At 41.7% G+C, this 25102-nt stretch overlaps 1 protein-coding gene across 4 annotated transcripts in view; it reads left to right on the top strand.

The window, feature by feature from the left end:
- LOC106565744 (FERM domain-containing protein 4B-like) overlaps positions 1 to 25102 on the top strand; it is a 65463-nt gene that overhangs the window by 11273 nt on the left and 29088 nt on the right. For all 4 annotated transcript variants that reach the window (XM_045691831.1, XM_045691830.1, XM_045691829.1 and 1 more), the window contains exons 2-7: positions 17166 to 17231; positions 17351 to 17445; positions 17935 to 18027; positions 18714 to 18798; positions 23491 to 23547; positions 23982 to 24004. In XM_045691831.1, the coding sequence (XP_045547787.1) occupies positions 17166 to 17231; positions 17351 to 17445; positions 17935 to 18027; positions 18714 to 18798; positions 23491 to 23547; positions 23982 to 24004 (419 nt within the window). The remainder of the gene's footprint in view (positions 1 to 17165; positions 17232 to 17350; positions 17446 to 17934; positions 18028 to 18713; positions 18799 to 23490; positions 23548 to 23981; positions 24005 to 25102) is intronic.

Genomic DNA, 25102 nt, shown 5'->3' with positions numbered 1-25102 from the left:
GTTTGGTGTTCAGTACGATGCAGAGAGCAGAAAGCAATGGGATTAGGCCGGACACGGGCTCCTCAGCTGGCAGGGAATTCCTCTGGGAGGCAGGGCCCATATAATTTAGATTAGTGTTTCCCAACCTTTGTCGGTTAATGTACCACCAACTGAATTCTGCTCTCCCCAGAATACCCCTGAAGTACGCCCTCATTTGCATTTTACCAGTAAGGTAAGTAGGTCTCATGAGTTTTCTTAAGTACCCCCTGTGGATAGGCCAAGTACCCCTGGTTGGGAACCACTGATTTAGATGAAAGAGACTGTATTAGGACAACAAGCAATCTATTTAAGGAGGAAAGAGGATTTCCAGTTTGTTGACAAATTCCACCCAAAATTGCCAGAGCACATGCACCTCCTTATAAATAATTTAAAAGATGGACATACTGTAAGGATGGATTTATAGATTACCCATTTGTGTCAGTGGACATTGACAGAAGCACTCTACATTAAGTGCCCCTGTCTCATCGGAATAACGAGTAATGTCACAATTCCAAGCATCCATATTCCAAACACTCATTCTTTGGGCATGGGCCCCAATTATAAACAAAATGAAAACAAAAATGGCTTGCTTTGGATATATCTTTAATTGGTCTATTTATGGGGAACTCTGAGAATTATCAATGTAGCTAGCGTTGTTGACAAAACCATTCTTTGTGTAAATTCTGGCCACTTTTCACCTCTCAGAGGATATTGTGTTGTATAGGAAGACTGTTTCTAGCAGATCTAAGATGGAGCCTGAGCAATAGAGCAACCTGTGTCCCAGTGGGCAATGGTTGTGCAGTGAGGAATGCCCTGAGGCTGTAGCTACTGTAGTTCCCTTAAGAGCCACACCACAGTGTAGAAAGCACATTACCATCCTTTGGTTATTGTTGGTCTCTTCCTCTGCATTGCAGACCAGCACTCAATTGCTCTGACGCTTAGAAAATGAGAATAACAACAAAGCAGACCCCATCTTTAGCTCTTGCTCTGTGTCCGGTCTGCTGGCTGTGGATGCTATCCTACTGCTTTGCCTGCAAGCTGTGGGAGCTGTCGATGATCCTTCCTGTAATTACCCTGTCTGTGTCTCTCTCCTCTTTATTACTATCCTACTCTCTTTCTCACTATATCTCTCCATCTTTCTCTCTCACAAACATACACTCACGCATGCACGGATGTACACACACACACACACACACAGTCACTTTACCCCTACCTACATGTACATGTATCTGTTATGATTAAACATTGTTTATTTACTCCTTGTCCTATTCTTTTTTTCTATATTTTTCTCTCTGCGTTGTTGGGAAGGGTCTGGAAGTATGCATTTCACTGTTTGTCTACACCTGTTGTTTACTAAGCATGTGACAAAAACTATTTGATTTGATTTGACACACACATACATACACACACCAGAGGAGCTGGAGTGCTCATTTAGGAGCTGTTTTTGAGGGCCTGAATGATAATGACCACTGAGAGGACTGTGCTGAATGGGGGGGATGGTAATGGACGGATAGACCTGAGATGAGCAGCTATTATTCTCTCACTGAAGCAGCAATAGTGATGTGTATGTAGAGCATGGAAGCAGCCGTGTTCAGGCAGCAGACATATCCCACAGCCTTGAGACCAGAGTAATCAATACTGCTCAATGATTCAACCCCCAAGTGTGTGTTTCACAGAGCTACAGCTGGAGGGGATGGCTTGGTAAAGAGATGGTTAGCTCGCTAAAGAGCCCTCTGAACGTGTGATATATATATATTTATAACCTTGTTTTTTTTAGCCCTGAATGTTGATTGGCTGACAGCCGTGGTATATCAGGCTGTATACCACAGGTATGAGAAAACATTGGGTAACCGTTACTTTGGGTAACCAGTTTATAATAGCAATAAGGCACCTCGGGGGTTTGTTATATATCGCCAATATACCATAGCTAAGGGCTGTGTCCAGGCACTCCGCGTTGCGTCGTGCAAAGAACAATCCTTAGCCGTGGCATATTGGCCATATACAGTACCACACCTCCCCAGGCCTTATTGCTTGAATATATATATTAGTTTTCTCCTCAATAGCTTGTCTATAGCCTAAAGTGTATTCTTTATTCTTATTTTCTATATTCTGTGTTTGCTCATATTGGCACTGTTCATTAGGGTGTAGGCCATATGTTGTGGATTTAGAAGTCATTTCAGTGCTGTCTGGCAGATCGAAGACAATGTGTCATCCATGAGTGGATGAGCCCTGCATCATTAATGTTGTGTTATATGAGCCCTCCTCCCTCCCTCATTAGAGGCCACCTGTCCTGTTCCCCTCCACACAGCAAGCCACTGAGCAGGTAGCCAGCAGCAGTCAGTCACCTTCATAGCACCATGGCCTGTTATCGCTCACCTCTTCCATTAGTGTGCATTGGTCTCTATATGGCAATACCCTTTAGTCACGTACAATAATTGGCTTGCAGTGTAAATTCATGTTTTCAGTCAATGTTGTTGAGTACAGCCCCTGATAATGTGACCTGGACATTGAAACAAACCTGATACAGAGGCAGGCTCGGCTGTAAAGCTGGATCGTGCATAAGAGGCGAGGAAGACTGTTTCAGGCCTACCAGAGTTTCTCCTATAATCTGACAAGATAATGCTAATCTTTATGCAAAATATTCGGATAGAAAATGTACAATTTACCCTCTTTCTGTACGTCTAGCTGTAAAGCAGACCCAAAAGCCATCTGACATAAAGAAATGCATGTCAATGTCTTAGCATGCCATCGACATATACAGTATCTAAGTAAAAGTAAAAGTATACATCATTTCAAATTCCTTATATTAATTAAGTAAACCCGACGGCACAATTTTTTTTTTTTTGTTTTAATTACGGATAGCAAGGGGCACACTCCAACACTCAGACATAATTTAGAAACAAAGCATTTGTGTTTAGTGAGTCCACCAGATCAGAGGCAGTTGGGATAACCAGGGATGTTCTCTTGATAAGTGTTTGAACAGGACAATTTTCCAGGCTCGCTAAATATTTTAAGTGTAACAAGTACTTTTGGGTGTCAGGGATGTATGGAGTAAAAAGTACATTATTTTCTTCAGGGATGTAGTAAAGTAAAAGTAAAAAAATATATATAAATAGTAAACTACAGATACACAAAAAAATTGCTTAAATAGTACTTTCAAGTACTGTATTTTTAATTAAGTACTTTACACCACTGTAAAGAAACCTATGTTGTGATATTTGCGTTGTTTGCTTTATAACCCATTTGTTCATACGCCACTGTGATATACAATAAGTCCGTGACAACAAAAAGACAACAGTCACACAGTGGCGGAATAAATTCAACTACACATACGTTTGTTTCATCACAAAACCGAAGACCAACATCTGTCCAGTGACGGTCACAAAGTCAATATTGCATGTAACAAGCTATGACCTGCAGCTTGGTCAAACAAGTAAACGTTTTCGACAGTTTACTAACTACTGATTTAGAACCACGGAGTTACCGCAAGTCAGCACAAAGACAACGGGAGTACTGCCTCCACTATTCCAGCACCATTTACACTTAAACATCATCAAATCAACAAGGCAATATATATTTAGTTTAATACACTGAAAACAAACTTAAAGATACCAAAATATCATGTGGCTGTCCATGGTACTTCTGTCTGTCTGTGTGTGCGTGCTCACGCAAGAAAATATATCTTTGGGGACTCACCCTACTTGTAGACTTGTTGAACACCAATGCTGTCCTAATTTCTTTCATGTGGGCAAATGGTCTATGGCTCTGTAAGCCTTTAGTTTTAGTTTTCATAGGCAATCTAGCTAAAATGCTTGCTAGCCTAACTTCCTCCCATGGGCAACAATGAACCAGCTAGTTTAGCTAGCTAGCTAATGTGATCCAACTAGGCTACATCTACAGTAGGCTACATATTGAACTTCAATCATCTCAGACCAGTGGCACAATATATTAATTTATGGTTAAATCAGAATCACCATCATAATCATTGGCCTCTACATAGAATTAAGTCATAACCACAAGTCCAAATCCCCCTCACCGTCCATGGCTTAGGAAAGGGCCGATTTAGCAAGCTAGCTACTGCAGGACATCAACACAAGCAGGCAAGAAACAGACACATTTTTCTGACAATGATGGACGTTTTGCTTAGGATGTGATTTGATTGGTGGGAAGCCAAATCCAAACTGGCCTCCCTTGGTGGGTGTTTTCCTGCCCCAGGACAACCCACAGTTGAGCTCAGCTCAACGCTAATTGGCTAATTACTTTATTTTAAAAAGATTATCAAGGGAGTCCAAATACTAGCTGGCATCAATTATTCAAATGCTACGGCGCCAACATGTCATACTCTTTTATTCCAGACAGTATCAGATACATGGTCTACACATACTAAGACAGAGGGGTGCTGTTTCCCTCGCTCTGATGATTTATCAGGTGAGATTCAACCACTTGTGAATTTACAGAGAAATTATGACAATCAGAGAGACGAAAGATACTTTATTTTATCATTTAAATGTTTTTATTGGTCAAATATTTGGGGTAGCCTGGCTTCCTTTGGTATTCATGAATACACACCATTGCATATGCACACCCCACCAAAGCACAACTCAATGCCAAATCCTGACTTTCCATGAGCTCAGTTTGCCTCCTAAGTGGAATACTATGACAGATTGAGAGGTCCTCTGTCACATTGGTGGTTTGCTCCAATGGACCAATGGTGAGTAATCCACAGTGACGGAGGGTCTGTTCTGTCTATAAAGGTCTTCCCTACACATGTTTTGCTGGCCTGATAAAGCTGTGCAATTGTTCTGATTATGTAGTGTTAGAGGATTGTTTGACAGTGATAAGCTTAAGTCACCAGAGGGCCTCATTACATTATCCAGTAGTTATCAACTGACAAACACTCTCTAAAGGATGTACAAGAAAGAGCAGTGCATCAAATAAGTCAGTGAGTGACAACACTGGGTTGGGTTGTAGGATTTAACTGGAGCGAGATATTTGGTTATGTAGGTCTTGGAAGTATAGATATTTTGCGTTGATAATGCGACACATGTCCACTGTGTGTGTCTGCAACACTGCGTTCTCAACAGTTGGTTTAGTATTCAGATGAACCTTTTCACGGAGTCCATAAAGACCTTCCCCTGGGCACCATTCACATTACTGTGGAAATTGGATGCATGATGGTGGTAATTCATCTATATTTACTGAACAAGGACAATGTCATTGCCGAATATATAGCTTTAAGTAAAACCAGGCAGCACAAACTTTTTTAACGAGGGCTGGCTCAAAGGACAATTAAGTTTCTGTTTTTGTTTTTGTGTTGACTAAAATGAAAAAGGAAAAAAAGATTTTAAACACGACTGAACAGTGATGTGTTGTTGAACAGGCATAGCGTGACACTCGTCATTTATAGAATAAAGTCAATTCCTCAATCATGAATACGTAAACAAGCTAAACAAAAACAGTACATTAGAGGAGCTAGACAATCAAGCATGAGATATCAGCATACATGTTATATGAACCTCTCGCTCTCTCGCTCTCTCTCTCTCTCTCTCTCTCTCTCCCTCTCCCTCTCTCTCCCCCTCTCTTTGTCTGTCTCTTAGGACCCCTGCAGAGATGTTAAGAGCAGCCATTCATGTCCTCCATCTCTTGCAAATCATATTAAAACCCTGCAGCTCCAGGTCATTTTTCTCTCTCTAACAGCTCTGCCTTTCAGTGGTGTAAAGTACTTTAAAGTACGACTTAAGTAAAGTACTACTTAAGTTATATATTTTTTACAACTTTTACTTTTACTCTGCTACATTCCTATAGAAAAGAATGTACTTTTTACTCCATACATTTTCCCTGAAACTCAAAAGTATGCTTTACATTTCGAATGCTTAGCTGACAGAATTTTTTCCATTCACACACTGATCTGGCGGACGCACTAAACACAAATGCTTAATTTGTCAATTATGTCATCAGTGTGCCCCTGACTATCTGTAAAATAATAAATCAAGAAAATTGTGTTGTCTGGTTTGCTTAATATAAGGAATGTGAAATTATTTACTTTTACTTTTGATACTTAAGAATATTTTAGCAATTACATTTACTTTTGATACTTAACTATATTTAAACCAAATACTTTTAGACTTTTACTCAATTAATATTTTAGTGGGTGACTTTCACTTTTACTTGAGTCATTTTCTATTAGGGTATCTTTACTTTTACTCAAGTATGACAATTGGATACTTTTTCCACCACTACTGCCTTTGCAAATCTCAGCAGCACCCACAATCCCTTGGGGCCGTGGGCTTATTTGATTGGGGCAGACAGTGTGCGACTGACACCATGGGCACTGTCTCACCCCCTCAGCCCCTTCAGCTCAGTGGCATCTGGGTTATGCACGCACAGTGTTTGTCACAGGCCAGGGCCTCCAGCAGGCCCCAGAGCCGTGTCCTAGGGTGCAGAGAACCAGGCCCCACATCCCCAGCCATAACAGACATCTCAATGGGACGTAGTGGCAGTCCAGACCCCCAGGCCCTTCTCCAACCCCTGCCATGCTGCACAAAGCCGGGCTTGACTCTACCGCCCGGCTGCACACAAAAAGCTTTTCTCTCTCTCCACATTCACCATCTAGAGCTTAATCACATGGCTTTAATTGGGTATAATCGGGTATGTCCTGTGTGTGTATTACAAAGATGTACTGACAACTTTCCTCAAGGAGTGTAATGTGGACCTCTCATTCACAGACATGGTGGTGTGACTTTAAGAGCTCACAGAGGGGGAGAAGGTACATCCCTCTCAGAATCTATAGGTTCATCCCTGTTGATTAAATGCAGAATGTGTGCTTATGAAGCCACCTGTCTGAATAGGGAGAGCATATTAGAGCAGTAAGGAAGAGTAAAAGTAAGTGATCAAAATCCATTTCATTTGGTAAACACAAACACTACAACGTATGAGATGTAGCAAAATAATCAAGCAATCACTTATGCATAACTAGACTTGATTCTTTTACATTTTTTATTTGATTTATTTTAATCCACTCATATTTGATTTATGACTACAAAATGCTGCTACTGGAATGTGATGTCCTGGAACAGAGGCAGCAGTCAGGAGGCTTTCCATGTAAAGCCATGGGACTGTCCCTGTCACTGAAGGCATGTCATGGGCGTCATCTCTGAGAATAAATGGAATGCTAACACTGTCCACCATGCGGCCCTTGCCTTGCCTTGGCCCTACTGTACTATATGTGTTTGTGTCCTAGCCTGCCTGCCTGACAGCTGTATCTCTGTATGTGGCATGGGGCTGTGCCCTGTCAGCCCTACTGTACTCTGTGTGTTCTTGTCCCTGCCTGTCAGCTGTAGCTGTGTGTTAACAGATGTTACCCTGCCCTGTGCTGGAGCTGTGTGTCTGCTACTGTGGGAGGCCATCCTCTTTTAGACAATTAACTGAGCGTTTACTGCACATGGTAATTGACATTCTAATGAAATTAGCTCGGGGACACAGACGTGTGATGATCTCGGTAGCACGGGCTGTACTGTCATGCCCTCATTGTATTCTCTACAGACCCAAGCCTATTAAAACTGATGAGTTATGGAATTGGACTGAGAGGTATCTAAATTGAAACAGACATCCGCTGCCTCAGTACCAGAACCAGAGCATGCCTGTGGTGTGTAACCATCTCCTCAAAGGACTCACTAATCAGATGAGAACGCTATAGGAACATGAGAGGAGGCTGCGCATGATTGTCATAAACGTAACACCCAGGACATGACTGTCATAAAGGTAGCACCCAGGACATGACTGTCATAAAGGTAACACCCAGGACATGACTGTCATAAAGGTAACACCCAGGACATGATTGTCATAAAGGTAACACCCAGGACATGATTGTCATAAAGGTAACACCCAGGACATGATTGGCTGAACATTCTCAGCACTAAATGTACTCCTTACAGAACAGGGGTCTCAAACACCTGTTCTAAAGAACAACAGGATGTGCAGGGGTTTGTTCCAGCTCAGGACTAACACACCTGATTCAGTGGGCTAGAACAAAAGGACGAAAGTTGTAGACTGACCACTGCCTTACACATATTCAGTAGTGGAGTCTGGTCTAGTAGTGTGATGTTACTCTGCCTACTGGTGATGTCTGGCAACTGCAGTATGAATTACAAGTCAGCAGTGACTTCATTCTCCGCAATTGATTGTATTCTACTCATTAGGAGAAAAAACACAATTGGTGGTAAAGCACACTCTTGAAGTCATGAGGACAATAATCATCATTCAAATAAATGGATTCCTCTGTGAAGCAGATGACTTGGAGGGGGCTTGTCAGTGAAGTGTTTACGAGAGTGACCTCAGAGAGGAGAGTGGGCCAGAGTGTGAGGTCATGCTGTTTACAGCTGAGAGCAGAGCTGCAGTCAGTGGTACCAGCCTCTCCAGCGGGTCTCTCATTATGGAAACAGATGGGTGAATCAGAGTGAGAGAGACAGCTGGAGCACCTGTGTCCACTCACAATGCATCAACAACCAGAGGAGCTAGAGGAGAGGATAGATCTATTCTTTCTTTCTCATCAGGGACTATAAGGAAATATTTAAGGTTTCACAGATCAGTGACAGAAAATATCCTACACACCTCTGCATTGTATCACCGCCATTCTTCAAAGGGCCCAGATTAACTGACGGTTTGGATTTTGTGTGAGGGTAGTCTCATTCCCCTGTACTGCACTGTAAGATCGGCCAAGCAAGACTAGTGTGAGGGGAAATGTCAAACTGGCCTGGGGCATCCATTTACAGAGCTGAAAAGAATATCCTCTTGAGACATGGACTCTTGCAGACAGATGATTTTAGGAATAGTTAAAGAGTGGTTCTCCCTATGAGAGGTGAGAGTGGTCGACGGTTCTCATTCCCATGGGATCACCTCTGTCTGTAAATTCACAAACAGTTTCTTGTTTTGGTCTCACCCCTACCTCTACCCCACCGCCGCCCAATGAAACACATCACACATGGATATCAGCTGTGAATAGCAGGCACCTGCGGGCGGTGTGTGGGTGAGTGGGTGTGTGTGTGTGTGCGTTTCTGTGTTCTCAGGTTGCTGTGTGCACGTGTGTGTTTTGGCTGTTCCTTTGTCTCTCTATGGAAGGCAGCCCCTGAATGTCCGTGTGTGTTATACAAGCAAACAGACCTTTACTCCTCTCACTGTGGAGGGAATCATCTGGCTACTGCCTGGTCCAAGTCTCTGGATAGAATGGGATGGGAGATATGGCCAGAGGGAATGTGATATCACACTTTCATGTAATATCACAGGACACCTCCACTCTATTTACAGTTAAAAATGCCATCTATAGGTTCTGCACTGGTTTTATATTGTATGTACTTGCTTTGTCTAGTGGACACAGGCAACAACTCTGTACTCTTTATTTTTTGTTGCTAAATATGGTGACATACAGTAAGTAGTATGTTGGTGATAACGATGGTATTGTGTCCACCACAGCTGTGGTCTTCATAGTTGTTACCACTCAGGCAGCTGTGTGTGTGTCATAAGCAACATGGTTCATTGAATACACCCCCTTCCCCACTGCACTCTTGTATAGCTTCAATGTGGGCCTCTAATGAATTATATCTATCAAGGCTCTGGCTAAGACCGAGATGCAGATAGTACAAGTCTTAGAGTTTATTACAGGGGCAGGCAAAGAGTTGTAATCCAAATCAGAGTCAGGCAGGTATAGGACAGCAAGCAGGGTCAGGACGGGCAGAAAGGTCAGAACTGGGAAGACTAGGAACACCACAAACTGGAGCACAGGGACCACACTGGAAGGACTTGACAGGACAAGACAAACTGGCAACAGGCAAATAGAAAACGCAGGTATAAATACACAGGGATTAATGAGGGTAGATGGGAGACACCTGGTGGAAGGTGGAGACAAGCACAAAGACAGGTGAAACAGATCAGGGTGTGACAATATCACCACCCTGAAATGGATCCATCCAAATCCAGTCATCACCTAATACACACATTAAATCATCAATACCTAGGTTATGTCATTAGATGTTTTTATCAAACAACTTTTTGATTAAACTATTTGAAAATATTTTATGGTTGTCACCTTGAAATAGAATAACTGAATTCCTCCTGAAGGTCTTGTCATAATGGAGCTATATGTTAAAGCTAGACTGCAGTGCCATACTTTGTGTCTCATCTGCAATAGATATGTTATTGCAAAAATGCCAGTTGGACTTTACCCTGGGTGATTGTTTAGTTCAATAAGTGTTTGTCTTTACTGTGCTAGGAAACTACCATAAATGATCAGACTATACACATGAAGTCCAAAAGATTCAACAATCATTCATGTCCTTCCAGTCAGGACAATTGGCAGTGGGCAGAGATGATACGAGATTCATTTTCCATAGATGAGATAACAGATGCCTGCTCTTTAACTATTTGTAATTTAAATGTTTTATTTTTACTTATCTATTTTTACTTAACACTTATTTTTTTTAAACTGCATTGTTGGTTATTAAAGGCTTGTAAGTAAGCATTTCACTGTAAGGTCTACACCTGTTGTATTCAGCGCATGTGACAAATAAAAGGTGGATTTTATTTGATATTACTCTCACAGTAATCAGGCCTGTTACGAGTATTCCATGATTCAGCTTTGTTTCAGATGATCCTCGGATGTTGTTCAGAGGGCTTTGCGACATGTTCTGTACGTGCTGACTGCAGACGCGTTAAGGTTTTATGAGACTCAGAATGCACAAACAAACAGCAAACTATTGTTGCCAGATGAGACACCGCTAGTTTGACTTAACTAAAAACGTATAGGTCCACAGCCGAGAACACATTTTCTCTCTTTTCACTTGTTTTCTTCAGTTTCTGTCAGAACGGTGTACGGCTCTTTGGGGAAATATGCACATCCTTCTTTGCTAAAAGGAATGTATAAATATTCAAAATAAACTAAAGAATATGAGTATGTTTTTTCCCACAGTATTTCAAATGTCAATGTTTGATATCAAAAGCAACTACACTATGGAAATCTTTCCCCACTTTTCCGAAGCTATATCCGTTACATTCTGATGTCAGATGTAGGTTCCAACATTAAACAATTTCCCAAAAAATACAGTTTCAGTTTTAGTACTTTTAGTAGTGTGGATAATGTGGAGTAGTGTGGAATATGATGGGTGTAGACGTCTACTGTCCTTGGGAAATTGCACCCGGAGTACTGTACAGAGAAAATGAATGACCTTCAGAAACCATCCTGAATCACTCAAATCTACACACGCTATTTCACACTATTATATAGCAATATCTTATATCTAATGTGATATTATATATTTGAATACCATTGTTAGATAATGATAGGAATTGGATGTTAGTGATTGATTAGTAATGCCTGGCGAGTGCCTATAAATTGGTGTGTGTCAAGCAAGATCATTGAGATGGTGGTTGCCTGTCAAGAAAAAAATCACATCTTCTAGAACTCCTGTGTGCTGCCTCTGTTTGGTCTTAACTGTCATATAGTTGATGTTCCACTCTCTGAACCTTCCAAATGGCGTGTAACCCTAGCATTACAGTTGATCCATTTCCCTAATGAAGGAACAACTGCAGTCTAAAATCAAGTTAACAACAGAGTGGAAAACCTCAAGAAAAAGACTAAGCTGTAAGTCAGAAAGAAAATAGAGTGTTTATGAGGCGGGGATGGAGTGACTGAGCTGTCCGTCAGTCTGCCTGTGAGTGTAGGTACAGCATGTATGTGTAAAGTGTGTTTATGGGGTGTGCACTGCAGACCAATCTTCTTTAGGCTGATTCTCTGTGGCTCTGTCCAGCCCTTTGCCATGTGAGTGTCAGGCTGTCTTGGACCAGGGCCCAGGGCGGGAGGCTGGGAGCTCACCCTTTGGCACGCCACTCCAGCTCTACAACTCCAGCCTCTCTAGACCAGAGCTGTGACTCTCACAGATTACATCAGCAGGGAGACATAGTAAAGCGTGTGTGTAGTAGTAGACTACTACTGATGCTCCTCCAGGGCATTGACATTCTGATTCACAACAGCCTCTAGACGCAGAGTGAAGTTGGTGTTTTACTCAGCAGTGTACATTCTCTTGGGCCAAGAAGACGGAGTAGTGTGCTTACCTTTCAAGCATCTCTCAAGCATCACAGACTTTCTACAACTTCATCAGTAGAGAGAGGCTGTGCCGGGCACCGGGTATCTCAGTCTGCTTTCTGGGAGTGAGTTAGTGAGCATTGAAGTGACAGCCATGGCTCTGGGCTTCATGTCTAGAGTGGAGGAGTTGCTGGCATCAAGCAGCAAGGTTGTGTGGAGCTTGGCAGAGCAGACCCTCAGAAGGTGGTCCTCTCAGGGGTTCATGCCAGCCCGCCGCTTCCTACAGACATGGTGGCACCTCGGGGAGTTCTATCAGGTACGCTGGGACTGTGTTACCAATCAATCCCTTTACTCCAGGGGAAAAGTTGTACTGTACATGCTGCTCTAATCAATGTGGTTTTTATTGACTACTCTGTTGACAGCAACTGTGCAAGCTGCGGACTGGGATGTACTGGTGGCTGAAGCAAGATCATGTCTAATATATATTCTAATTTGACCTGTCTTGTTGATAATGTTTTACACCTTGATTTCTGTAAATGTATATATCTGTCAGGAGTTGTCTGGAGTCTGTAGAATAACCATCACATTGTGGCTATAACTATGGAGCATATCCAAATTGTACTACGTTTTAATTTGACTTTTAGAATTGCATATTGTATTTGATAGATTGTCTGTTGGGTGAAAGTTTACTGTTTGTGCCTGTGAGGACTCAGGACAGGGTGTTTCTTTATGAGTCACAGAGACAGGTTTAACATGGGTCTCATTGCACATATGGAAATCCTCAGGAAGCAGCACTGCCAGTCTTTTGATCTTTGAAGGTTGTCTTTGAAGTGCTGTCTTTTATTGGAGCACCTGAATGGGATCTTGTTCATGAACAAATGAGACATTCTCTAACTATATACATTTCTGTTCCAAACGTTAAAAACATTTCAAGATTTCAAATTAGGAAAGGTTGTTTATGAACTACCACTAAAAGCTAAATTACATCATCAGTGAAGATAGCTGGTGTTAGGAGATGGTAATCAGTGAGAATATGTCAATAAGCCTGATAAGCAGTCAATTACAGGCATGGCCTAATGCTGCAGGGTTGGAGCTAAGCCTATGTAGGTCAGTGGCTGGAGGTCGTGTGAAGCGGCCACGGCTGGAACGCCCCGCCCCAATGACAGGCCTTTAGGGGGATGACCTCTCTGGCATGGCTATTTCACATCACATTATCTTCCTTTAAACCTGCGGGTCAACCACTCTCTAAAGCCATGGCCTCTAGCCTTTCTGCCTTATGTGAGAGGCACTTGTTAAAAAATTGTTAGGAAAAATTGTCAGAGTGAGGTGTTCTCTCATTTATGTCTGGAAGTAGCTAGCATGCTGGCTAACTTTAGCCAGTTAGCTTGGGTGCTTGACTGCCGTTGTGAGGTCAGAACGCTCTGAATTAACGAACGGAGAATCTGACAACACTCTGAATTCGTTCTCTGGCACTCCAGAGTGAATTTATGAACACACCCATAGTCTAGTGAAAAGCATGAGCTGGTGCACACCCAAAACGTTAGGAGAGCTGCTGACTAATGGCGAATCAACAAATAAAGAGTTGCACATTATATATAAGCTTCCAGTCATTTATTGGATCTTGTTCATGAACAAATGAGACATGTACATTTCTGTCAAATTTGGAAAATGTTCCAAAACACTGCTTTCTTCAGCGGTCCATCCTGACACTTGTTAAAAAAATGGTTAGGATTAGAGGTCGACCGATTATCATTTTTCAACGTCGATACCGATTATTGGAGGACCAAAACCCGATGCCGATTCATCGGCCGATTTTTATATATGTATTTGTAATAATGACAATTACAACAATACTGAATGAACAATGAACACTTTTATTTTAACTTAATATAATACATATATAAAACCTATTTAGTCTCAACTAAATAATGAAACATGTTCAATTTGGTGTAAATAATGCAAAAACACAGAGTTGGAGAAGAAAGTAAAAGTGAAATATGTGCCATTTAAAAAAGCTAACGTTTAAGTTCCTTGCTCAGAACATGAGAACATATGAAAGCTGGTGGTTCAATATTCCCAGTTCTTCAGTATTCCCAGTTAAGAAGTTTTAGGTGGTAGTTATTATAGGAATTATGACGCATCGACTATTTCTCTCTATACCATGTGTATTTCATATACCTTTGACTATTGGATGTTCTTATAGGCACTTTAGTATTGCCAGCCTAATCTCGGGAGTTGATAGGCTTGAAGTCATAAACAGCGCATAAATTGCTAAGAGCTGCTGGCAAATGCAGGAAAGTGCTGTTTGAATGAATGCTTACGAGCCTGCTGCTGCTTACCACCACTCAGTCAGACTGCTCTATCAAATATCAAATCATAGACTTAATTATAATATAACACACAGAAATACGAGCATTTGGTCATTAATATGGCCAAATCTGGAAACTGTCATTTCGAAAACAAAACGTTTATTCTTTCAGTGAAATACGGAACCGTTCAGTATTTTCTCGAACGGGTGGCAACCCTAAGTCTAAATATTGCTGTTACATTGCACAACCTTCAATGTTATGTCATCATTATGGGAAATTATGGAAAATTAGTTCACAATTCGCAACGAACCAGGAGGCCCAAACTGTTGCATATACCCTGACTCTGCTTGAAGTGACACAATTTCCCTAGTTAATATTGCCTGCTAACATGAATTTTTTTTAACTAAATATGCAGGTTTAAAAAAATGTACTTCTGTGTATTGATTTTAAGAAAGGCATTGATATTTATAGTTTAGGTAAATTTTTCATGGATGCGCTTTTGTTAAATCATCAGTCGTTTGGCGAAGTTGAAGTAGGCTGTGATTCGATGATAAATTAACAGGCACTGCATTGATTATATGCAACGCAGGACAAGCTAGTTAACCTAGTAATACCATCAACCATGTGAAGTTAACTAGTGATTATGTGAAGATTGATTGTTTTTTATAAGTTAAGTTTAATGCTAGACAGCAACTTACCTTGGCTCCTTGCAGCCACAAGGTCGTTTTGATGCTGCACTCGCATAACAGGTGGTCAGCCTGCGACGCAGTTTCCTCATGGATTGCAATGTAATCGGCCATAATCGGCGTCCAAAAAGGCCAATTACCGATTGTTATGAAAACTTGAAATCGGCCCTAATTAATCGGCCATGCCGATTAATTGGTCGACCTCTAGTTATGATAGATAGTCACCAACAAAACTTACCGCTGGGCACAGACTGGTTGAATTAACGCTGTTTCCATATCTTTACAATTAAATTACGTTGAACCAACGTGGGGATAGGTTTGAATTGATGTCTGTGCCCAGTGGGTCTTCTTTTACTGCCACACTACTAAAGTAAGGAACATGAATTGTTGTGTAATGATTTTTGGATAGGGTTCAGACTGAGCAGTAGCTCATTAGATGTCTTGCTAAGGTGAATTTGAAATGGAGTTATTGGGGCTTTTGGGGTAGACAAAGACAGGCACAGAAAAGGAGCAGAAAGGCAGGGAGTGTGGGGAGCATGTTGGAGATACTTGATTTTTTTTATACTTTAACTCAAAATTAGTACTAATATTGTCCCACTTCATCCCATGAAACAATGTTGGAAGACTAACACATTTTAGGCCATGGAGCTACTGGCCTCTTTGTTTGTATGCTTGGATGTCATTTGTCCGTAACAATGCAGCATTGATAAATGCACCGTAGTGTGGATCATGCACTGGACAACCCACACAATCACTATAGTGACTAATCCCTGTTTAGACAATGGAGATTGTGTAATGAACAGCTACAATAATTCTCTCTATTAATACGGATTACACACAATCCTATGTTGTTCTATGAAGACAGGTCTTATAGTTTTTTTTCTCTGTGTTATAAAAACTTGTCATCTAGTAATCCATGCTTGTGTTTCTGATTAAGGTTCTTGGTCTTTGCTATACAAGTGGGCTATTGAACCATTCAGAAAGGGCTTGAATTCTCAAGGGAATCATCTCTAGAGATTCAACTTTGTTTTTGAAATGCCTAGAAACTACAGTTTGACTTCAGAAAAAGAGAGTTTACATAATAGAATTTAAACTTTGTCCATCCAGGATGGACATTTTTCTTTGGCATCACCTTCCATTAAAAGGATCACATATGCAAACATTCTCACATCATACACATTTAAACCAGTCAGTCCATTATGTTGCATACACTAAAAACATAGAGGATATTGATACATTCACTCAAAATCAACCGCTGTCCCAACTGCACTGGATAGATAAGTACATATACTGATACAATTTACTTTGCATTTAGCAGTCCAACAGCACAAGGAACAAATGAATGTTTGAACACATTCTTCTTGGCCAAGGGCATTCTGAAGTGCCGGCCAGAGGCAAGCATCTCGAACTGAGGTGGTAGAGGGTGGGTGGGGTCGCCAATGACAGCCAGTGCCTTCTTTTTGGTTGCCTTGTGGAACAGACTGCTCAAATGTGCCTGTGGTCGACCAATTACTTTGGTCGACCACAGGCACTTGACCAGCACCATTTTTGAAGGTTGATGGTCTGTTTAAAATAGCTGTCCCCATCTGACGTAGCATCTTTAAAAAAGAGTCCTACCAGAACCATGTCATCCGCTTCAGTGTTTTGCGTGACAATAAATAAAATACTTTGTCCAGACATGCCCATAAGTCAGTAATTTCAATTAGATTTAATGTGTTCAAAAACAAAACACAAAAGTAGCCTGTAAAACAGCTTAAAAGCAGCTCTGTTGTGGAGGTGGAGGGAACAATATCCTGGTAGACTGCAGTTAACACCAGCCCAGAACTTCTATTTCCACCCTGTGGTCACTTTCCACACCAGAGGCCAGGCCAGCCTAACCAGTTGGGAGCCACATGTTTTTCACTCAACACGACCCTTCGCCATAATCAAGCAGCCTTGAGAGTCAACACTGACACGAATCCTGTGCAGCCTCTTTCCCTTGTGGGGGGGATTGATCTGTGGGCCTTCAAAAGGGGGGCATACCGCAAGTTGCCCATCTCTATTCCAGGGGATCTCATCATGTCTGTTCCCTTCCCACAGATGACAGAGGGCCGGCTGTGCCAGGTGCACCTCCTGGACGACAGGAAGCTGGACCTAATGGTCCAGGTACACACCCTTCACACATCCTCAACCTCCGTACTTCTAATGTTGTTCACTGGGATGTTACACTCTAGTGTGGACACTTCATATATTTGTGTTCATTTATACTGGTTTCATTTTCCTAGCCGAAGCTCTTGTCCCGGGATCTGTTAGACTTGGTGTCCTCACACTTTAACCTGAAGGAGAAGGAGTATTTTGGAATATCCTTCATCGATGACACGTACGTACAACTCCTACAGATGTTCTATCTTAATTTGATCACTGTTGTCGCAGAGAATGTTCCTGCACAGCAGGAAATGCTAACTGTAGTGTATTCAAGGTTTAAAAAATGCTTCTAAAGTTTGTAATTTCTACTTTAAAATGTCAGACTTGATTCATGCTAACAAAAGATGTATCAACCCCTACATAAATGTCCATTCATTATAATACACATAATAACTCACAATTCCTGTTGCTGCAGGATTATTTTCCTGCTGTGAGAAACTGATCAAATTAAGATAGTACATCTGTAACTACATTCTAGTTCATTGATGTATTTTCAATCTTGTGGTGTCAGGTACAAAATACTGTGAATGGGTGCAAACCGGTTTAGCTCCTTTTCCTGCTGCTGATTGCATGCATCTCCATGACACAAGTGAGACAACTCTGTATCAGTCTAGCAGTTGACATCACAGTTAACGGTGTAGCATCTGCTCGTATCCTTCCCCAGTGGTCAGAGTAAATGGCTCCAGCTGGATCGCAGGGTCCTGGATCATGACTTCACTAAAAAGACTGGTCCACTGGAGCTCAAGTTCCTGGTCAGGTGAGTGATCTCTCTCTCTCACTGCCTCTCAGCTGGTAGCCTACAGTATGGACCACCAAACTGTAGTAGCCGGCTACCCATAGTGTACTCTATCACAAACATATCATCAGTCTGAGACGTTGACAGTGTATCTTACACACATAAATCCATAGACTCCCCTTCCTCTTTGAGAGCTAGACTCCATATAGTTTATTTGAAAATCCATCTGAAAATGTGAGGTATCTATAAATGTTGCCCAAGAGAAGGCTCAAAGAGCTACTACAGAGACAACCCCCAGTGTTAATCGGAGGTACAGTTATTGTAGGGGTGGCAGGTAGCCTAGTGGATAGAGCGTTGGACTAGTAACTGAATGGTTGCAAGATCGAGTCCCCGAGCTAACAAGGTTAAAACAAAAACATAATAATAATCTGTCGTTCTGCCCCTGAACAAGGCAGTTAATCCACTGTTCCTAGGCTGTTATTGAAAATAAGAATTTGTTCTTAACTGACTTGCCTAGTTAAATAAAATGAAACTTGTAACCCAGACCACATGTAGAGACTCCTGTCCAGTAGATGGCAGTAATGTAACAATGTTTTGACAATCTGCAATAAGAAGATGTTCTGAAATTGGAAGGGGGGTACTAAATACCCTTACACCTTATTCAAGTACTCCATATGATTTACATAATGTATATATGTGTTTTACAGGTTTTATATTGAGAAGATAACATTTTTGAAAGAGAATACAACAGTGGAGCTGTTTTTCCTAAATGCCAAATCGTCAGTCTTCAATGTAAGTGGATGTAACTCATTTTCTTACATTTGTTACTCAATATGATTGTATTGAGCATACCATGAATCAGCCTTCCGTAGCCTGTCCTTCAATTTCCATGCCATTGCACAAATAATGTGTTTACCCTGTTTGGGCTCATCCACTGCCTGCACAGACATAAACCAATTGTGTGACCTGTGATCATTTGGGTGAAAATATAGTCCCACAAATGGAATTACAAGACAAAAGTTCCTGCTGTGGAATCATTGTGGGGCATTCTAGTTGGTAGGATGAGTTGCTGCTGGAACTGAAAGTTGGCTCCAGATGTCAACATCTTAAAACAAGCAAGGTGGGCCCAAAACACAGTTGGTGGCCAGAGTTATTTTGTCTACACATCATTTACAGAAGACAGTTGTTTAGTAAGGAGTGCCTGTTTGACTGGACACTATTAAGTTGAAGGCCATTACTATTCATTATTTCAAGCTCTTTCAAAAACAGTCTTACGAGTAATTGTTCTGTACATAGTTCATTACTCATGGGGCTAAACTCACTTCACTTGCTGACTTCACAGAGACTTCCCGCTTTTGTTTTATGTACTCTTAATACTACATTCTTCAACACAATGAGTATCAAATAGTTCCATAATCCTCCAAAATATCATTTGACTCAGGGCTTTCTTTTGGAAACGCTGCACTATAACAACATGAACAGGAACAATATCCTGATTCACTGCCTCCCCCTCTCAGAAACCTGTGTATATTTCCCATGCCACACACAGCCAGAGTAGTAGAAATGAACTGTATTGTAAAATATTAGATAGCGTTAGTGGTAATTAACAGGAGGAAATCATCTACCATACATGTTGGATGATGGAGCTGGAGAAACAGGTCTTACATTTCAAACACATACAGACACACATACATCACATATTAGGCTATATTTACACATGCTCGCTCGCACACACACACACACACACACACACACACACACACACACACACACACACACACACACACACACACACACACACACACACACACACACACACACACACACACACACACACACACACACAGAGCAGTGATTGTAGTGTGTATGGCCCAGTACATCATGGTTGCCAAGCTCCCTGCCATCCAGGACTTCTATACCAGGCATTGTCACAGGAAGGCCCTTAAAATTGTCAACGACTCAAGCTACACAAGTCATAGACTGTTGTCTCTGCCATTAGCTCCCCTCAATGACTCCCATCTACAGTACCAGTCAAAAGTTTGTACACACCTACTCATTCAAAGGTTTTTCTTTACTTGTACTATTTTCTACATTGTATAATAATAGTGAAGACATCAAAGCTATTAAATAACACATATGGAATCATGTAGTAACCAAAAAGTAGTTAAATATATTTTAGATTCTTCAAAGTAGCCACCCTTTGCTTTGAGGACAGCTTTGCACAATCTTGGCATTCTCTCAACCAACTTCATGAGGTAGTCAACTGGAATGCATTTCAATAACAGGTGTGCCTTGTTAAAAGTTCATTTGTGGAATTTCTTTCCTTCTTAATGCGTTTGAGCCAATCAGTTGTGTTGTGACGAGGTAGGGTTGGTATACAGAAAATAGCCCTATTTGGTAAAAGACCAAGTCCATATTATGGCAAGAACATCTCATATAAGCAAAGAGAAATGAAAGTCCATCATTATTTTAAGATATGAAGGTCAGTCAATCCGGAAAATGTCAAGAACTTAGAAAGTTTCTTAAAGTGCAGTCGCAAAAACTATCAAGCGCTAAGCTGTTCCAGATGACTGTGTGATCACGCTCTCCTTAGCCGATGTGAGTAAGACCTTTAAACAGGTCAACATTCACAAGGCCGCAGGGCGGATTACCAGGACGTGTACTCTGAGCATGCGCTGACCAACTTGCAAGCGTGTTCACTGACATTTTCAACCTGTCACTGACCGAATCTGTAATACCAACATGTTTCAAGCAGACCACCATTGTCCCTGTGCCCAAGAACACCAAGATAACCTGCCTAAATGACTATCAACTCGTAGCACTCACGTCTGTAGCCATGAAGTGCTTTGAAAGTCTGGTCATGGCTCACATCAACACCATTATGCCAGAAACCGTAGACCCACTCCAATTTGCATACCGCCCCAACAGATCCACAGATGATGCAATCTCTATTGCACTCCACACTGCCCTTTCCCACTTGGATAAAAGGAACACCTACATGAGAATGCTATTCATTGACCATAGCTCAGCGTTCAACACCATAGTGCCCTCAAAGCTCATCACTAAGCTAAGGACCCTGGGACTAAACACCTCCCTCTGCAATTGGATCATGGACTTCCTGATGGGCCGCTCCTAGGTGGTAAGGGTAGGTAACAACACATCTGCCACGCCGATCCTCAAAACTGGGGTGCATGATCAGTCTCTTCCTGTATTCCCTGTTCACCCATGACTGCATGGCAAAGCACGACTCCAACACCATCATTAAGTTTGCCAACGACACAACAGCGGTAGGCCTGATCACTGACAATGATGAGACAGCCTATAGGGAGGAGGTCAGAGACCTGGCAGTGTGGTGCCAGGATAACAACCTCTTCCTCAACGTGGTCAGGACAAAGGAGATGATTGTGGACTACAGGAAAAGGAGGACCGAGCACGCCCCCATTCTCATCAACGGGGCTGTAGTGGAGCAGGCTTAGAGCTTCAAGTTCCTTGGTGTCCACATCACCAACAAACTATTGTTGTCCAAACACACCAAGACAGTCGTGAAGAGGGCACGACAACACCTATTCCCACTCAGGAGACTGAAAATATTTGGCATGGGTCCTCAGATCCTCAAAAAGATCTACAGCTGCACCATTGAGAGCATCCTGACTGCATCACCGCCTGGTATGGCAACTGCTCGGCTTCTGACCGCAAGGCACGACATCACTCCTGCCATCCAGGACCTTGATTTGATTTGAAACTGGTTCTCATGATGACAGCCACAGGAAAGGAGGACCCAGAGTTACCTCTGCTGCAGAGAATACGTTCATTAGAGTTACCAGCCTCAGAAATTGCAGCCCAAATAAATGCTTCACAGAGTTCAAGTAACAGACAAATCTCAACATCGACTGTTCAGAGGAGAATGCGTAAACCAGGCCTTCATGGTTGAATTGCTGCAAAGAAACCACTACTAAAGGACACCAATAAGAAGAAGAGACTTGCTTTGGCCAAGGAACACGAGCAATGGACATTAAACCGGACATTAAACCAGAAACGTGCATCTTCTCTCTTCGGATGATGATAACACTCTGACCTGAGTGGACGGGTGCAGTGTCCAGATGTGCATTTCCAAGCTCTCTGATTGGTTAGGAATGGCAGGGCTATGATGGGTGAGGTATAACTAAGGTAGGCTGAGCAGCCAAACGAATGGGACTTAAGGGAAACTGAAGGGACTGCGAGGGCAAGTTAGGTAGAGAGGAGAGAAGCAGGACATACTTTCTTTTACAATGACACCTCCACTATGGGGTTCTATCACCACTTTCAAAACAACTGGGAACTAGGAAATCTCAGACTTCCAACTTCAGTGCATTCAAAACAACTGGGAACTCTGGAAAAAAAACAAGCTCTGACTGGGAAAAATATATTTGAACGGTCATTGCAACTCGGGAACTCAGGCGTCTTTCTATATCTCCAACTTTCCGACCTGATTTTTTAATTTATTTTTTATTTCATCTTTATTTAAGCAGGTAGGCCAGTTGAGAACAAGTTCTCACTTACAACTGCGACCTGGCCAAGATAAAGCAAAGCAGGTCGACAAAAACAACAACACAGAGTTCTGTGATCACTGATGTATGATTTGACCTCGTATTTTCCCAAGTTCCCAGTTGTTTTGAACACAGCGTAAGAACTAAGAAGATCAGACCCAGCTGCTATTGCATTGGTGTCTATGGGAGACACCCAGTTAGGTAGACAGGAACTAACAGTTTTTTTTCATGGTAAACGACCTGAGTGAATTATCTTCATTTATCCACCATCTTAGATACAATGCTGACAACTTGCCAGGGGTGCATTCATTGTGCTGATTCTGTTGAAAAACGGGGAATTACCTACCTGAATTTATCCAATGTAAACTCTTGTTTTGCTCTGTTTGTTTCCGTTTTGGACTTCAGGCGTGTTTCTTAAACGGAAGCAAACAGAGCAAAACGAGAGATTCTTTTGGACAAATTCAGGTAGGTATCTCCTCGTTTCGTCCCGTTTGCTTCCGTTTAGGAAATGGTTTGAGACAGAATTGACTTAATGAATACGCTCCAGGACCATATAGCTCAGTGCCCACGACGATTTTTTTTTCAACACTAGAGGAACGTGAACTTGCTCGTAGAATGTACCATTTTGATGATTAGGTGGTTAAAATTATAAATAACGGTGGTTATAGAGGCTTTGTGTAGCTATTGTATGTACTTTGTCGTTCCACGCTATTATGTAGTCTACGCAACAATATTTAGTTTCGAACGTCGATGAAGAATATGAATAACTTTTAAGATTCCGAATCAACCTTAAATACGTACAACCGTTTTTCATTGACATTGGTTCAGACGGTAACTGTGGCGTTGAGGTACATACTGGTGGGAATGATATTTATCTTAAGTCAAGTGCTACTGTTCGAACGTGGTACCTTTGTTTTTTTTTTACACTATTACACATTTTCTCATTTTTTAACGACAGGAGATCATCGAAGTGGAGAGTGAAAATGTTTTCAAATTAGCTGCATATGCTTTGCAGGTAAGTGCATTTTTGTAGCTTGTGTGACTTGTAATTCATCAGCGATTTGAATATAAACTGAATCAACACTCATACACGCTGTTAAAATAAGTTCATTTCAGGAATCGCCTTGTGAGTGATGTACAGCTACGTTTTTACTTCAATATTGAAATCATTGTACTTCTTATAGTGTGCAATAAGATGTTTTGCTGTAAATACTATTCAAAACTGAGTAAGATTGAAAAGTGTTACCGTAGTCCTAAATAACGTTGAAGACTTATTAATGACTTATTAACAAGCATTTCGCTACACTCGCATTAACATCTGCTAACCATGTGTATGTGACCAATACAATTTGATTTGATGACGTATTGATAATGTTTTAATAAGTCATCCAGGCTAGTACTTGATGCATATTAATTATTCTAACTTGTAACGGTACTCTTGTTTCCCAGGAGGCCAAAGGAGACTACACAAGGTAAGTCACTCATGTCAACACTAATAGATTATTATTATTATTATTAGATCAAAATTATCACTGATCTGCATACATATTTTGTTAAATATCAAAACAAATTGCTTCAGCTTGCATCATTAAGTTACTCACTCTGTCACATTTGTCAGCCACAGTAGGCTACTTGCAAAGGGACATTCTAAAACATGTAGGCCTATGGAAGAATAAAACTGGTATGTTACTGGGGCTAACTTATTAAAGATGTTTTTGTGAAAGTTTCAGGGTCATTCCATGTCAATTCAGCAAGCCATGTCACCCACCATCTCAAATTATTCTGAAATTGTTTCTGTAGTTAGAAACCGATAAGATTAGCATTCCTGAAACATTATTTTGTTGAAATATCATTTGATCTCTGAGAAATTAAGCAAATTGATTTCACCCAAATTGGCCATTTTAATTAATAGGATTCTTATAATCTTCAATAAATATAGTACCTAATGTATAAAGTATCAGCTCTCTGTCTGACAAGTAGTATGGAGCTGCTGCTTGTGTAACAGTGTAGGTTCCGTCCCTCTCTTCGCCCCAACCTGGGCTCGAACCAGGGACCCTTGCACACATCAACAACTGACACCCCACGAAGCATCGTTACCCATCGCGCCACGGCCCTTGCAACGCAAGGGGCAACCCTACTTCAAGTCTCAGAGCGAGTGACGTCACCGATTGAAACACTATTAGCGCGCACCACCGCTAACTAACTAGCCATTTCACATCGGTTACACTCACCCCCCTTTGACCTCCTCCTTTTCCGCAGCAACCAACAATCCGGGTCAACAGCATCAATGTAACAGTGTAGGTTCCGTCCCTCTCTTCGCCCCAACCTGGGCTCGAACCAGGGACCCTTGCACGCATCAACAACTGACACCCACCAAAGCATCGTTACCCATCGCGCCACAAGAGCCACGGCCCTTGCAACGCAAGGGGCAACCCTACTTCAAGTCTCAGAGCGAGTGACGTCACCGATTGAAACGCTATTAGCGCGCACCACCGCTAACTAACTAGCCATTTCACATCGGTTACACTTGGGGTATTGCTTCTTCAACCTTTGTAATGTATTCCCTGTAA

This window comes from Salmo salar, chromosome ssa12, assembly GCF_905237065.1.
Source record: "Salmo salar chromosome ssa12, Ssal_v3.1, whole genome shotgun sequence".
NCBI classification, from domain to species: Eukaryota; Metazoa; Chordata; class Actinopteri; order Salmoniformes; family Salmonidae; genus Salmo; species Salmo salar.
The sequence above is the reverse complement of the archived record's forward strand: the minus strand, read 5'-3'. Positions and strand labels throughout refer to the sequence as shown.